At 35.1% G+C, this 16,383-nt stretch overlaps 1 protein-coding gene across 2 annotated transcripts in view; it reads left to right on the top strand.

The window, feature by feature from the left end:
* The window catches only part of KLHL1 (kelch like family member 1), a 206,694-nt gene extending 190,541 nt beyond the window's left edge, over positions 1-16,153 (top strand). The window contains exons 9-11 of one of the 2 annotated variants that reach the window (XM_040991032.1): positions 4,784-4,996; positions 11,071-11,242; positions 14,992-16,153. In XM_040991032.1, the coding sequence (XP_040846966.1) occupies positions 4,784-4,996; positions 11,071-11,242; positions 14,992-15,051 (445 nt within the window). In that variant the 3' untranslated portion in view covers positions 15,052-16,153. The remainder of the gene's footprint in view (positions 1-4,783; positions 4,997-11,070; positions 11,243-14,991) is intronic. The other variant, XM_040991033.1, reaches the window with a different exon arrangement.
* Positions 16,154-16,383: the final 230 nt, after the last annotated feature.

The following is a 16,383-nucleotide window of genomic DNA, read 5'->3' on the forward strand; positions in this document are numbered from 1 at the left end:
TGCTATTGACAAACTTCTTATTGTCTACCGATACACATTTACCATTTTTTGTGTAAACATAAGCATCAATTTTTAAGGAGGGATATGGTCACCAGCTTCTTTTAATTTAATATCACCATATGATCAAGATCTGACAAATGGATAGAATAAGTGAGCTTGCAGCATCTGTTCACCGTTCCTGACACATTTCTTCCATCCTTTGTTTGAATCATTTTTGTGATACCTAGGACTCTACCTTGGAATACGTGGGCAAGGTTACTGGACAGTTAACATGCGGTTTTAGCATCAATGCCTATTTCCAATAAAAGAAAAACTAACACATTTTAAGGCATTTTTTGAAGAACAGCTACCCTTAAAGCTCAATGCTCCCTCAATTTAAGGTTCCTCAAATATGCAACAAGCTCAATACAAGCCCCAAATGCTCCAGAGTCACTCTGTTTTGACCTGGTGGAACTTGGGATTCAGTAGAAAACCATGGAAACACAGAGCTCATGTTGAATGTTGTAGTGCAAAAAATAAAGTCACTTCTCTACAATCCAGGAGTCTTGTGTAGCCTGCTACCAGGAAGAAACTGTGGTAGCCAGCTTCTCTGCTTGGAGATAAGGTGAATTTTCAGCCTGCAATGTTTCTTGGCAAACACATACTCTAGAAGTGAGGTGTTTGACAATGGGAAGCAAACCTAGTCTAAATAGCTCTGAAGTCACTGTTTCCCACACACATTTGAACCTGTTTTTTTTTTTTGTTTGTTTGCTTATTTGTTTTTGTTTTTAAGAACAAAGACCTGTTTTCAAACACTGCCCTAGAGGTTGCTACATATTTATGCAGGACTAACTTCCTTAGATGGGTAACTTTGCAAAGTAAGACAGTATAATCAAGATGCCGAAGCACGGAGGCTAAACACAAGGCAAAAGTCTCCTGTGTTTTGTTTAAATATGTAAGTTAAGGGAGAGAGTCAGTGTATTTCCACTTTTGCTATCCTCAGCAAATTCTAGAACAGCTTGTTTAATTCTCAGATGTTCCTGGACCTTCTGTCAATTCTTGTGGTGCGGGGATAAGCTGATCACTATTCCCAGAAGGGTCATCTATGAACCTATTGATTCCCATCAGTGTTATCCTCCTGTCCTTTTCTCAGGGTCTGAAAACGAAATCCCAACCCCATAACTTGACATAGAGTACCCATCACTCCATCACTCTAACCTTTTCAAACTACCAGCTGCATCTCTTCTTTCCCGTCACCCATAAACACCCCTTTCATCAATACGAAATAGCCGCCACTCTTGATTCATCGCCTACTATGACCTAGCATGCCCCTTGTCTTTACAGATAATGCTTTCACTGCCTGTAATGCTTCCCCCTATTTTTTTCATCTTATAATTTTTACTCATCTTTCAACCCTAAGTTGAATGTCATGTTTCTTTGCTTGCTGTGAAATTGTCAGCTGTCACTTTCTATGTTGTCAGAGAATTTACTTCCAGCATCAGATCCTTCCACGCTCTTCAGATTGTGGACATCCAGTTTGTCATTGTAGAGAAAGAAAGCAGGGAATTAGTCTAAAGTGTAAGTAGACTGTCAAGACATTTGATAATTGTTCATGAAAGCTAGTGTGCATGTGATAACACTTATTCCAGCTTGCTGAGAGCATATTATTTTGACTACTTATGTAGGGAGATGAAAAAAAAAACACAGAAAACACAGGGAAAGAGATATCTTCCATCATTTTTTAGATACTTTTATAAGTCTTAGAATAACTCTAATATTATTATTGCTCATATTCAGTTTTGAATTTGAATCCATAGTTTGTGAATTTGTATTTAAAAATGAGTGGGTTGTGAATAAAGTTCACTTATAATATATATTCATGAAATACACCATTAGAATATTTTTTTCTTTTGTAAGATTTATTTTTATTTTTGTTGGAAGTCAGATTTACTGAGAGAACGAGAGACAGAAAGATCTTCCAGCTGTTGGTTCACTCCCCAAGTGGCTGCAAATGCACGAGATTTGGATACTACCATTACTTTCATAAACATTTATTTGTATGTTTGTATGCATCATTTTAAAGACAGATTCATTAAAAGAAAATGAATGTACATTTTGCTGCATGTAACTATTTTATTATCAGCTATCAAAAATACTATATTGAGAGAATTCATTGAGGTAATTTTACAGGATGACATGTATACAAAGTCAACATACTAAATATATTCAGGGGACTGTGGTAGGGGCTTCTGATGAATATGTGTATCCACGATTGGAAATCTCTACAAAATATATCTAGCTCCATTTTGATAATATTTCACTCTTATTGCATAGTTCAAGTAAGTTAAGTCTTCATTTAAATGAAACACAGGAATAACTGATGTTCAGATTTCACAAGGTGCTTCAGATGATAAAAATTTCTGAGTGAATAATCACTTTGCTCCTGTTTGCTTTTGCAGTCTAAGTTGTCTAATACATATATTTTAAAATGTGCCCAATAGTTAATTTTAACAGAGTGCAAGATTGATATCAGTAGAAAAAAAGCTCAGTGGCAACCCAGGAGAGGCATTATATTTAAGAAAAGGCAGCACATGAGCAATCAGCGTTCTGTCATATCCAGCATCACGAGAAACAGATTTGTTAGAAAAGCCCCTAAGGCTGAAACCAGATTCAACATCTTATCTTAGATTTAGTGGAGGATACCAAAGCATGAGTTTATAAATCTAAAACCTGAATGATCTTATACTCTAAATAGTATATTTTTCTATACATAATTTTGGAAACCTCAAAAGTAGTTAGTAGCTTTGGATGTATTAGTCATAATATTCACAGTAAAACAAAAATTCCATAGCATCTGATCTTTGTTAGTAAGACTAAACTGTACATTCAGCAATTTCTCGCACATTTCTGTTCCTCTCATGGTACATGTCCACAAGCACCTGACAATCCATCCTGTATTTCCATTGCAGCTACTCTGGCCTTATTGCCTCTGAAATTTTGCGCTGGCTAATTATCTAGCCTCCAGTATTCCTCATTTAGATATTTGTGAGTTAATTTCTACCACCATCTTCATGTGCAAACATACAATTCTCAGTGGGATTCTTCCAAATCATTTGTTTAAAATTGCAACTCAACTCTCACTTCCATTAGCTGTTCCTGTGTTCCATCCATATAAATTGCACCTGGCATCTCCCACAGTGTGTTTATGTAAGTATGCTACGTCTACTCTCACTTTGTTAGAATTTAGTACATTACGTTTCTGTTTCATCATGAGTTATATGGACAAAACTTTGGAAAATTTGTGGCACGTTTAACAAAGTATAGACTTTTTAGAAAACAGCATGTGTGCTCCTCCATGACCCAGTCAGCGTATTATAGATTTAAATCCAAATGTCAAGGAGACACCTGTGTATTTGTTTATTGCAACACTATTCACAATAACCAGCATACGGAATCAGCCTAAATGTGGTACCAGTGGAAGAATACTTAAAGAATGTGTGGAATATATTAACAATGGAACAGCATCCAGCTACAAAGAAGAAAAAAATCTTTTTAAACACGACAGCATGGTGAACCTAGGCATTAAATGAAATAAATAAAAGAAAGACAAATACTATAGGTCATCACTCATATGTGGAAGATAAAATATAAATTTTCTCATGGAGAATAGAATAGCGATCACTTGAGACTCAGGAGGGGAGAGAAGAACTTGTCAGTGGACACACTGATGCAGATACATAAGAGAATTCAGTGTTGATCTCCACGTCAGTTAGAAGATTCTGTGTAGTCAAATCTACTATATAATTTCACCCAGCTAAAAGAGAGGATTTTGAATGCTCTCACCACAATGATAAATTCTTCCAGTGGTGGATATGCTAACTATCCTCATTGGGACACTGCGTAAGAGTATGTGAATTGACAAATTGCATTGACTCTCTCAAATTTGTTTCTTAATTATGTGTCAATGAAAATAAAAACCTTAAAAATAAAAAGTAGTGAAGAATGAGTAAATTAATGTAACATCGTTATTTATTTCATTGTCAAACATGAAACTGGGAAGATCTATTTTGTTGAGATTTCACAATATGCTTTTTGTAATCCAAGAATCATTGATGGTTTAAAACTCATTCATGGATCCCTATCACATATTTCATTAATGGAACAGCTATTTAAAGAAGTGAATGCGTTGGGTCAATTCCAACAGTATTCAATCAGACTAGCATCCATGCATTCTTTCTTCCTATGGAGTTTTATTTATTATTGTTGTTGTATAGCACTGTTGCCAGTATATATTAATATTGCTCAATTATCTTGTGTTTAAAAGTGTGGGAATGAAATACAAGGTATGATTTACACAATGTGAATATGTTGTTCATCAGCAATAAAGAGAATCCTTGTAATTTTATTATTATTTTCTTATATCTTACTGTATATTTCAATAGATATGTATCAATATAAGGTAATCTTGACATACTAATACTATTGAATTATTTCTACAATGAACAATTTAAATCTACTTTCTAGAAACACTAGAAAACAACTAAAGCACTCAAACTTAAACACTAAAAACAACTAGAAAATGGCACTTGTTTTAATGTCATTTAGCATACATTATATTAAATGAATGAGAATTGCAGGTCTTGGAATTGCTACCTGAGTTTATTTACTAAAGTCTTCGTGTGGCTATTTCTATTACATTTGAGTTTCACAATGCAAAAAATTTTTTAAAATATCTTTTTCCTTTGCCAGTTACGCTCATTCAGATTTTTTTTATTACATCAGACTTTTAAAATTATATTTGTAGGTTATATTCAGTTGGAGGACGAGATGGAAGCTCCTGTTTAAGTTCAATGGAATATTATGATCCTCATACAAACAAGTGGAACATGTGCGCACCGATGTGTAAGAGGAGAGGGGGAGTTGGCGTGGCCACATGCGATGGCTTTCTTTATGCAGTTGGAGGTCACGATGCTCCCGCGTCTAACCACTGTTCGCGGCTGTTAGACTACGTAGAAAGGTAAGACCTTCCAAAAAGACTGTTATCGTGACAAACACAATCCAGTTTGTTTGATATAATTTGAATGATTGTAATAACTGTATAGTTTTAGAAAACTAGATGCAAACCCATAGATGCTTTTCTAGTCTACCCAACCCACACCCCCTTTCCTGGTTCCTCTATCTCCCTCTCCTCTTTCTTTCTCTTTCAAACTAATTCATCAAAACTTTTATTTCCTCGTATTCATTGCTCTTCTGTCCCGCTTCTATCCATAATGTCCTGTTATTTACTACTGAAAGTCCATTTTTTTTTTCCACATGATCCCTCTGTGACTTTTATTTTCTGTTTGACATATTTGTAATAGTGTTTGCTTAGAGAAGAATTCAGGAATTTACCGAGTATGCACATGTTAAGTCTTTTAAAGTGCCACACATTTTATTTACTTGTGCTGTTGATCCTCATTAATTCGACTGCTCATTCAAACTCTCCAAGGTAAATTATAAACTTTACTTCATCACATATTTTGTGTAACAAAGGGCTCCATGGGCATAGAGCAAATGTGGTTTCTTTTTTAATTCTTCTTTAAAATCACCAGTTATATAGAGGTTAGAATGGGAAGATGCTTTTGTTCCAGGTTTGCTCTAACATTGCAAACTTGTCCCAGCATGTTGATAACTGACTTTTCTTTAACGGCTGTGCATCACTGAGGGCTGTCATACTGTGGAATGAAGATTGCAGAATTTTTAATAAGACTTACAGTGAAATTTCCTGCTACTTAAGGATATATAAACATTTATGGCAAAATGATTAGAAAACAAAGGTTAATTAGTGTATGATTTGGAATAAGATCTAACAATAGCAGGTAACATCAATCTTCTTAGTGGCTTAATACCTTTGTAATTTTTATTTTCTTATTTATGATATATTTCACTCATGTATCACTCTACCATCCAGACTGATTCATAAAATAAGATAATAAACATTTTGGACTCCTGTCAAATGGAAAAAGACAGAGAATAACATTGTGTTTGTTAAAAAAATCCCTTTTCAGGTAATCCCATACTTTCCTGCACATATCCGATGACAAGTTGGCTACATAGACACACAACTCCACATAGAGCGAGAAAACAGGCTCCTGTTCACGCCCAAGTGACGTACAAGAGATATTTGGTAGATAGCACTGACCATAAGATGACTTTCCACTTGATATTAAGAAAACACATTTTCATAGCACAAGTATTTCACAGGAGGAAAATAATTTCTATCATTGACAATTTTTTTTTCCAAAGAATATGTGATAGATTTTACTAAGTATAAGACTGTTGACAAGAAATAGCTTGTGGTAATCAGGAAATATTCAAACTTAAGCTAATGATTAGATAAGACACTGACCCAATGTTTAGCAGAAAATTAAGTTTATTACATTTTCTTTTTCACATTCTTCAGTCCATTGAATTCAAGAAATGCAGGTATTACAGTGAGCCTGTGATCAGAGTCAAATAAATGATATATAATTATATACACATATTCATGCACTCAGTTATTTTAAAATGCCAATACACATATGATTCATTCATTTTTTGTTTTGTGAAATTATTGGGAAAATGAAAAAAGTAGGTGAATACCATAAGGCTCTGTTTTTTATCTTCAATGAATACTGCTAACAAAATGATTTCATTCACATATTCTCATCTAATTTTGTGGTATAATGTGCTGCAATGTTGTGAGATGCAGCATAAATGTTTCAATCTGAAAATTCATTCATGAACAAAAATTTGATTGAAATACATAGCTGTATTAAGTTACGGGAGTGCAGAGGATCTGAGCAGAGTAAGTAATGCAGAAGTACAGTGTCCTCATGATTCTTTTTTTTTTTTTTGCAAAGATTTTTTTTTTTATTGAAAGGCAGATATACAGAAAGGAGGACAGACAGAGAGGAAGATCTTCCATCCGATGGTTCACTCCCCAAGTGACTTCAACAGCTGGAGCTGAGCCAATCCAAAGCCAGGAGCCAGGAACTTCTTCTGGGTCTCCCACACAGGTGCAGGGTCCCAAGGCTTTGCGCCATCCTAGATTGCTTTTCCAGGCCACAAGCAGGGAGCTCGATAGGAAGTGGAACTGCCAGGATTAGGACCGGTGCTCATATGGGATCCTGGCGCGTGCAAGGCAAGGACTTTAATCAATACGCTATTGCGTCGGGCGCTCTTATGATTCTTATCCAAATTCATACCATTTGTCAGATTCATAGATGTTTTGTACTTTATGTAACATATTTCATATTGATGTCTTCACCGGGAAGTGATAGTAAATCAAGATATATAATGGTGCATCTATGGAACTCTTACATAAAATATTTCGTTCTTAGTATATAATGATATGCAAACATATCATTGGAAAAGGCACGAATGATGTATTACACTCTGTTTTGTGAATCAGTAGTGGATAGAAAAAGCTGTGTATCACTATAACATTTTATGGAAGTGCCAATAAATTATGTAATGGCAATGTTAAGCATAGTTATGAGACACTTATCCAAATATTTCAATCAGACTGTCTTTGGCACAAAGCATATTGATATCTCAAATAAGAATAGCTAAGAAGGCAGACTGAGTGAGAATAGTGTATGAAACAAATGAAAATTAAATTTATTACCATGCCTCACACTTGCAAAAACATGCTGACTGAAAAACTCAGTATGCAAAATGCACAGTAATTTGAAGGAAGATTTAGGCCCAGACCATGCAGTTTGTTAAAGAACTTTTGCCCATCTGTTTGTGTTTTCAGAAGTATGGTTATTCATGCATTTTTTGCATAGTGTTGCTCAAAGCATAATACAGATTTGAAGAAATGTATGAACAAATACATAAGAGCTTTAAAATAAGAAAAAATGTGGATTCTGAGGCACAGCAGGTTAAGTCCCTAGCGGGCCATAAGCCTCACGCATCCGAGCACATGGTTCAGGTTTCGCTACTCTGCTTTCTTTCATCTTTGTGCCAGTGTCAATCCTATGAGGCAACAGATGTTGGATAAATTGCCTGTGTGCCTGCTACCCAAGTGGACAGCACAAGAACTCGACACAGCTCTTAGAGTTCCGGACTCCTGGCTTCAGCCCGGGGAAACCTTGGCTCTTGGCTCTTACAGACATTTGGGGAATGAGCCAACAGATGGTTTCTCTCTCTCTGTGTATGTGTGAAATCTCCCTCCCACTCCCTCTCTCTGTATACTCAAAGGCATCAGTGTTTCTGCTGGTTAATAGTAAATGAAGACCACAATGCCCTTATTTCTATATCTCCGTAATGAACCTTGGTTACACACAAGTGGGCCAAGACAGTAGGAACCTCTTAACAGACTGTTATTTCTACTTCAACTTCAATTTCTTTCTTTCTATTCTCATTATAAATGTTAGAGGGATGTTGTGATAATGCATATTTGACCTGGAAAAATAACAAAAGTTTAGTATTATTATTTTAATTGGAAAGGCAGATTGACAGAGACAGACAAAGTTCCTCCATCTGCTGGTTCACTCTCCAGATGGCTACAATGACCAGAGATGAATCATTCTAAAGCCAGGAGCCTAGAGCTTCTTCAAGGTCTTTCAAGAGGGTACATGTTCCCTAAGGCTATGAACCATCCTCCATTGCTTTCCCAGGCCACAAACAGGGAACTGGGTGGGAAGTGGAACAACCAGGCCCATATGAACCGATGCCCATATTGGATGCTGGTACTTGCAAGAAGAAAATTGGCCAACTGAACCACCTCACTGGCCCTGACCTCAACTTTTAAATATAAATGAGGGCAGTGCAAGTTACAAGACAATCGTATGAAAGAACTATATATAATGGCTACCATTAATTTGTTTTAACTGACACGTTATGGTATCAGGACAATATGAACAGGCAAGTGATTTTTAATTCTGTCTACGTACAGAATTAAACATGTAAAGAATCTTATTGGTTGTAGAACCATAAAGAAAGCCTTGTAATCATTATAATTTGAACAGTAAACCAGCAGGTAGGCAATATTTCTCTATCTCTGAATTTCAAATAAATACATATAATGGAAAAAATAATAGGTAATACCATGTTTCAGAGAGAATAAAGATCAAATAAAGTTTTCATCATATTGATAGTAGTAGTATAAACTGACTCAGGGTCTTTTTTTTTTAAGATTTATTTATATTTATTGGAAAGTCAGATATACAGAGAGGAGGAGATACAGAGAGGAAGATCTTCTGTCCACTGTTTCACTCCCCAAGTGGTTGCAATGGCCAGAGCTGCACCGATCCCAAGCCAGGAGCCTGGAGCATCTTCCAGTACCCCCAGGTGGATGCAGGGTCCCAAGGCTTTGGGCCATTTCCTAGGCCACAAGCAGGGAGCTGTATGGGAAGTAGGGCTGCCAGGACAGGAATCGGTGCCCATATGGAATCCTGGTGTGTGCATGGCAAGGACTTCAGCCACTGGGCTATGGCACTGGGCCAGGGGCTTTATGTTTTTAACTTACCCACAGTGTTATTAGTTCATTAATAGGAATTCATGAATTTGTTGTTAAAATTCAATGCTGAGTATTTATTAAAATTTCCAAAATGTCTCAAATATTTTTTAATAGTTGGCATGTATGAAGATCCAAATAAAATCTAGTTCACCATGTTGTTTTTCATTCTCTTTTAATTCAAAACTGTTAACCTCATCCTACTGATTTATTTATCAACATCTTTTTGCCATTGGCATATTGGAAAGTTTACTAAGTTTTCACTTACTAGATTCCACACTCTGAATTTTAGTACTTGCTTTCTGTCTGGTTAGTGCCTTTTCTTTCTCTTTCAATAGCTCATTAAAAAAATATTCAGACATGTCAATATGTTTATGGAAAATGTTAAAAAATCTTAAAGATGATGTTACTGTGTTATTGATTGCAGCATGGGGTATGTGTCTTTGTGTGTCTGTTATATTTTGCATGTATTCATTAAAGCATGCTTCAAGCTCATCCAGGTTTTGCAGGCATTCACTCAAAGTCTCATTTCACATATGTCAGCTAAGCCGTGCACAAACCCTCCAACCACAGGCAGATGCAAGCGACATGCTGGGTGTTATTCACCATTTTCTGTGAAATATAAACTGCAGCACTTGTGTAATAATCTTTTTATTTTCAATACTTAATTTTTGTGTGTTTTAATTCGTTATTTTTAGGAGTCTGTGGGTTATAAGTTGCAACTTGTGAAAAAGGATTGGTTCAGGAAAACCTGAGAATGAATATACTCACTATATTCCGAAAAGGCATTCTTTCCGATCTTGTATTTGTTGGTGCTTTGTGTTGCTTTTGTATCTGAATCTGCAGTTACAGGTTAAAGGCAAGGGGGTCAGTTATCCATGACTGAAACAAGGCACATTGATTAACATAGTCTTTATGTTCCGATGACTCCAAATAGGACATATCTCTATATAATACATATGCCAAGTATCTATTTTTGAATGTTAATATTTTATTTAACATAGGTTCTCTGATTTCAATCCCTTGAGATACTAATGTCTCCATCCTGGTGGAATCTGAGCAGCATCACTGAATAAAAATCTTGGTGTATTATAACTGTTTTTGCAAGTGCCAAAGGCTATCCCTTTTCCTTATCCAGGAAATTAAAGAATCGGTAAACTGGTCACAGCCTGCTTTTCCAGGCACTGTGCTCGCTTACACTTCTTGTCTTAGACACGCTTACAGACCTGCTTGCTCAAACCTGCCCATGTATTGCCCTAATATATCTGTTTGTGTGCATGTTTCTCTTTAAACTTTAACAAATTTTGACTGGACTTTTCAGTCAGCCTTAATGGAGAATCCAGCTACTAGATTATTAGCTAGCCATTCTGTTTATAACTATAACACTGCGCATGTGTGTTAGGAAGGTGGCTTGTCCCATAGAAATGATTAATTATATCTGACATTTCCTCATGGAAAGGAAGAATGATACCATTTTCCTTTTTTTCAATGAATCTGTATGCATCTAAGTTTTATTTTATATGGCATGATTTGGAAAAAATATGTTTAATATAATAAAAGTCAAATGTTATTAAAATATGTTATGTTCTACTCTCCTTCAATTTTAGATATGATCCCAAAACAGACACTTGGACCATGGTGGCCCCGTTGAGTATGCCTAGAGATGCTGTTGGGGTGTGTCTGCTTGGAGATAGGTTGTATGCTGTTGGTGGCTATGATGGGCAGACATACCTCAACACTATGGAATCCTATGATCCACAAACAAATGAGTGGACACAGGTAAGATCATCAGGAACACAATTTACTTCGAGTATAGAAATGTTTTTCATTCAGTGTAGTAATCTATTCGGTTACTTTTTGTGAGCTAAAATTGATTAATTTTGTAGGATGAAGTGTTAATTTTATAAAATATACATCATATTGTCTATTTTGTATAATTTTTTTCTTATACATAAATGCTATCTTCACAAAAATATTTACTAAAATGTGACGTTCATGCTTCTGTGCATATTCTGGCTTTAAGTCATGCAAGTGACAGGAACTGAATTTAAGCCAGATGAAGCAAAAAATGAAAGTTTAATATATCGGATCAAAAATTCAAACTTTAAGGATATTTGTATTAGAAATAACTTATGAAAAGGGAAGGGAAGGGTGCCTACAGAATAAATCCTTCTTCTAGTCATCATTATTTGAGTATATGGGTTAACTGAACTTCAACCTACTACAGCCAAATTTTTTCCACCTGATGGCACTGCCTTATGACACAACATCTGAATTCAGGAAAAAAATAAAGCCAACATTGTAAAGATAAGGAGAAATACAGGAAAGGAAAGGAGAATACTGAGTAAAACACATCCTTTGATTTCCACGTTTTTCCTTAATTATGAGAAAAGAAGCATCGTCCTTAAGAGAGCAGTGAAAAACAAAGACATTAGTTATGATTGCCTCTGACATTACTCTACTCGGGTTTTCAAGGATGTAATTTTGTTTCTTACTTTGATGAAAGTGTTTCCAAAGAGAATATGGCCTGAATGTTGGATTGCTGGGCAAATCTTCTACATTGCGACTATATATTTTACATGTGGAATTATGAAATGAGCATTAAATAAAGGAAGTTTATGTCTATATAAACAGTGGAGCAAAATATGTTAATTTTACATTTATACTAAAGAGCCTCTATACTTTTCATGTCTCCAGAATTGAAATAAAAAGTATATATGTAGCAATAGTTGATACAACCATCCTAAAGACAGTCTCCTTTAGGATGTCTAGGCTCTTTTGGGATGTGTTTGAATCATAGTATTTTACAAACATCTATGGGATATTTAAAATGCTTTATAACTACTTGATTTTAGTGCGATTAACATTAATTTTTGAAACTCTTGAATTACTTTAAGATTTTATGACCATATCTGTTTACTTATTTATAATCTTTAAGACTCTCAAAGGACAATCAGTAAACCCACACAAAACACCTTTGAAAAAACTAGGGATTTATAAGTTACTGGAAAAGTTTTCCATTCACGTGGTTTCCATTACTTTTACCTGATTTACCTCATAATTGGATGAAACTGACAGGCTATATAATTGGTAGCCACAAATAATGAAAATTATAATAAATAAGCTCATTAAACTCTGTGTGTGTGTGTGTTGGAAATTTCTCAGCTTGACTAGAATTGAAAATAATGCAACTGAATTCTAAATCAATGACCAGATTTATTTATATCTTAGGTTGTTTTACTGAAAATATAAGCACACACAAACATGTGTACAAGTGTGTTTTAAACAAATTTGATTTTGTCATTTAGCATTAGACTCATTTCTGGCATTTGATTTAAAAAGAAATCCATTGTTCTGAATAAAATTACAGCTTCATCTCTTCTCTCCATATAGTAATATTGATCTTTCTTATTTTATCCCACAACCAACTTCAAGGTATCATGCAACATGTAATTTGATGTTCTGTCTCTAAACACTGGTCTTGTTGCTAACCGTGGACAGAAATTTCATGAAGATTTTATTAATTAAGTAGAAAATATTATTACAACCAGGTTGACTCTGTTGGCTTGGGTTTAGTTTAGCCAGTAGCTAAAATCCTTGTCTTGCAAATGCTGCGATTCCTTATGGATGCCAGTTTGTATCCCAGCTGCTCCACTGCCATCCAGTTCCCTGTTTGTGGCCTGGAAAAGCTTGGGCGCAGGACTTGGAGGCATCCATCGCTGCTTTCCCGGACTGTATGTGGGTAGCCAAGTATGAAGTGAAGCACCCAGGACTCAAACCTGTGTCTATCATGGGATGATGGCACTGCAGGTTGAAAATCAGCTTTTCATGCCCCTGGCTCAGCCCTAGTTATTTTAGATGACTACATCCCAAATAGGAAGGCTAATTGGAGCACCAACTCCTCCACTTTCCTCACAGCTTCCTGTTGAAGCACCTTGGAAATCAACAGACAATGAGTCAGACTTTGGCTCAGTGTTCTCAGAAGAGATGTAGGTGGAGTTCAAGAATCCTTGTTTGGCTCTAGCCAATCTCTTGCTCTTTCAGGCACTTGATTTGGAGAATGTATCAGGAGAGAGAAGTTGCTCTCTCACTTTCTTTCCTTGGGTGCCATTCTACCTTACAACATGAAAATGGATTTTTAAGCATTTAAAAAGAGAGCTGGAAGATAATGGAAGTAACTTCCTTATTTGGAGAGAAAGTACTGTCCTAGCTAAGTGAGCCAAAATAGAAGAGCACCACGCATGGATTAAGGTTGGGAAGTCCTTGAATAATGGTGGTGAAGAAGGGGCTCAAGCCAAAAGACCCTTGAATCTGGACCACAGAACAGCAGGTTTCACAAAGGCAAAAACCACAAACCTGGAGGAGTTCAGGGAGCCTAAGACAATGCAGAACTCGCTTTGGGATAAAACAATGACTAACTTTGAAGCCTTTGTCAATGTATCACATGAAATTCATTTTTTTCTCCTAGTCATCCATGAGCAGTCTATCCAGGGATTTGAGCATTTTTCACAAGTGTATTGTGGTTTTCTCAGCTGGATTACAATCTCACCGGTACCTCACCTAAAATGGAGCTGAGCACAACTTGGAATCCTTCACGTTAAGCCTGTTATTTCAGTACATATCAGCTCTCAATCAAAAATACAAAATATATGATCTGAGGTGTTTTAGTTCTTATCTATTTCATTTTTTACATTTTATTCTCTTTAGTTATAAACTACATTCATTATAATTGATATAAAATGATATCCTTGTTTTAAAAATACATTTATTTATTTGAAAGAGCACGACAGAGGCAGAGGGAGAGACAGAGAAAACTTGCATCCACTGGTTTACTCCCCAGATGTCTAAAGAACTGCCAAAGATGTATTTTCATTATAGGATTTGTAAAAATTATTGTTTAAATGTATTTCTACTCATTTTCATATTCAACATTATTTTTAAAATCTGTTTTATTTCAATAATTATCATAAAGTGAAAAATTTTAATTAGTCTCAAATCAGTTGTAATATATACACCATTTGTGACAAAATATTGAAGTTCTTTCATTATATGTCTGTCTAGAATTTATGAACAATATTTCATTCATGAATATCTGGGGAAATAACTTCAATATGACTGTAGTTAGTGTAATAGCTGTTTTGAAAAATATTCCCTCACAAGTCAGTATTAAATATTTTCACAAAAGTGTTCGGACAGTTACAGAGTAAATCTTTCTTACAAACTTTTGTACAGCAAGTTCATGTTTGTGAAAGTAAATATTTCATTACTAACTTTTATTAATATTAATTGATGTACCAATTACTTTTACTGCAACTTTTAAGTTTTGATATGCAAATCATTGCCTTTTAGCATGTAATCATCATTATTTGCATTTTAACTGTATTTGCTGTGGCTGTGGCTACAATGAGAAAATATATGCAGATATTTTCATGGCTGTCATGCATAGGAGCAATTGAAACATATTCTAATTCACATATTTTTGGATGACCCTAAAAATTTTTTCGAACTTTTGTTTCCTTTTTCAACAGATGGCTTCCTTGAATATTGGAAGAGCAGGTGCCTGTGTAGTGGTTATCAAACAACCTTGACTTAAATCATTTCATTTGGATGTATTTCATTTGCTGAAGTGGTTATTTTTATATCATATGACAAGAAAGAACTTCATGAGGTGAAGACTCTTCAAGAGCAAGGATGTATGTGGTTTTACCTACTGATACCTAGAGAGGTCAAAAATCAAACAGAATTACAGGAAAGAGGAAAATATAAAGCTAATAGAGGAACAGAATTCGGCCATGTGCCAGTTAAAGAATGGTTATTGGTTATTTGCTTTGTATTGTAGCATACAAAAACTAGAGTTACCAAAGGCTTACTTTTTTTTTTTTTTTGAGCAGTTCAAAGGAGAAACCAGTGTTTGTGACATCAGTCATTTCATGCCTCCAACTCATTCAATTGTTCTGTACTCTATGGTAATACATAGCAGGTTGCCTAGAGTAGAAAACATGATATTTCATCTGAGAAAATCTGATTAGCTTACTGTTTTCCTAATCAGATATGATCATAAGAGGAAACACAATGCTTTTATTGAAATAAATCTGCTTCCTCCTCATTTTTCTAAGCTTTTAGAACAAGTAGAGAAACAGATTCACCCTTATGTCTTGCATTCAGAAATCAAACTGTCCTGCTAGTCAAACCAACATATTTCAGAGATGATGGTTGAATTTTATTGTAACCATATTAACCTGTGAAGCTGCCAGACATAAAGGACTGCCTTTGCTCGGCTTCCCACATCGCTTTGTGTTCTGAAAACACTGAGCCAAAGGATAGGAATTGTTATGGGCATTTGCCTGAGGTTGAGTTCAGTGTAAGCATGAAGCTAGTTATTCTGAATGCTACTATATATATATATATATATATTCATTGCATGTTGAAGACCTTTAAAATTTTATTACTAAAAAGACTTAGAACTTTCAGAGAGAAATATATACTCCATTAAATTGGAGTGTTTAGGATTGTTGCTAGAAGCAAGACAGAATTCAGATTCTCATTACCCACTTTTAAACTTATTATGTTAGCATGTACATTATTTTAGGAAAAATGTATTTAATTGCTTAAAGCATAAAATACAAGCATTATACAATATCCTTAGTAAAAAGATTCATGTGAATTTTTTTAAAAAAATTGATAAATGATACATTTACTTTCACCAGTGTGTTTTTTTTGAATATTTAAAAAATTTATATCCAACTCAAAAATGCACAGGAGTATTGAAGAGACAGACAATTTCTTTTTGCTTTTCAAAATAAAGAAGTATATATTCCTGTCAAAGTGTAACTACATTTCATCCTACGTGCAATACCATGCTGACATATAATGCAATTTTAATTGCTGGTTTTTTTCCTATGGTTGTTCAGTTGAGGCAG

This window comes from Ochotona curzoniae, unplaced genomic scaffold, assembly GCF_017591425.1.
Source record: "Ochotona curzoniae isolate NIBS_2020 unplaced genomic scaffold, NIBS_Ocur_1.0 contig_64, whole genome shotgun sequence".
In the NCBI taxonomy this organism is placed as follows: domain Eukaryota; kingdom Metazoa; phylum Chordata; class Mammalia; order Lagomorpha; family Ochotonidae; genus Ochotona; species Ochotona curzoniae.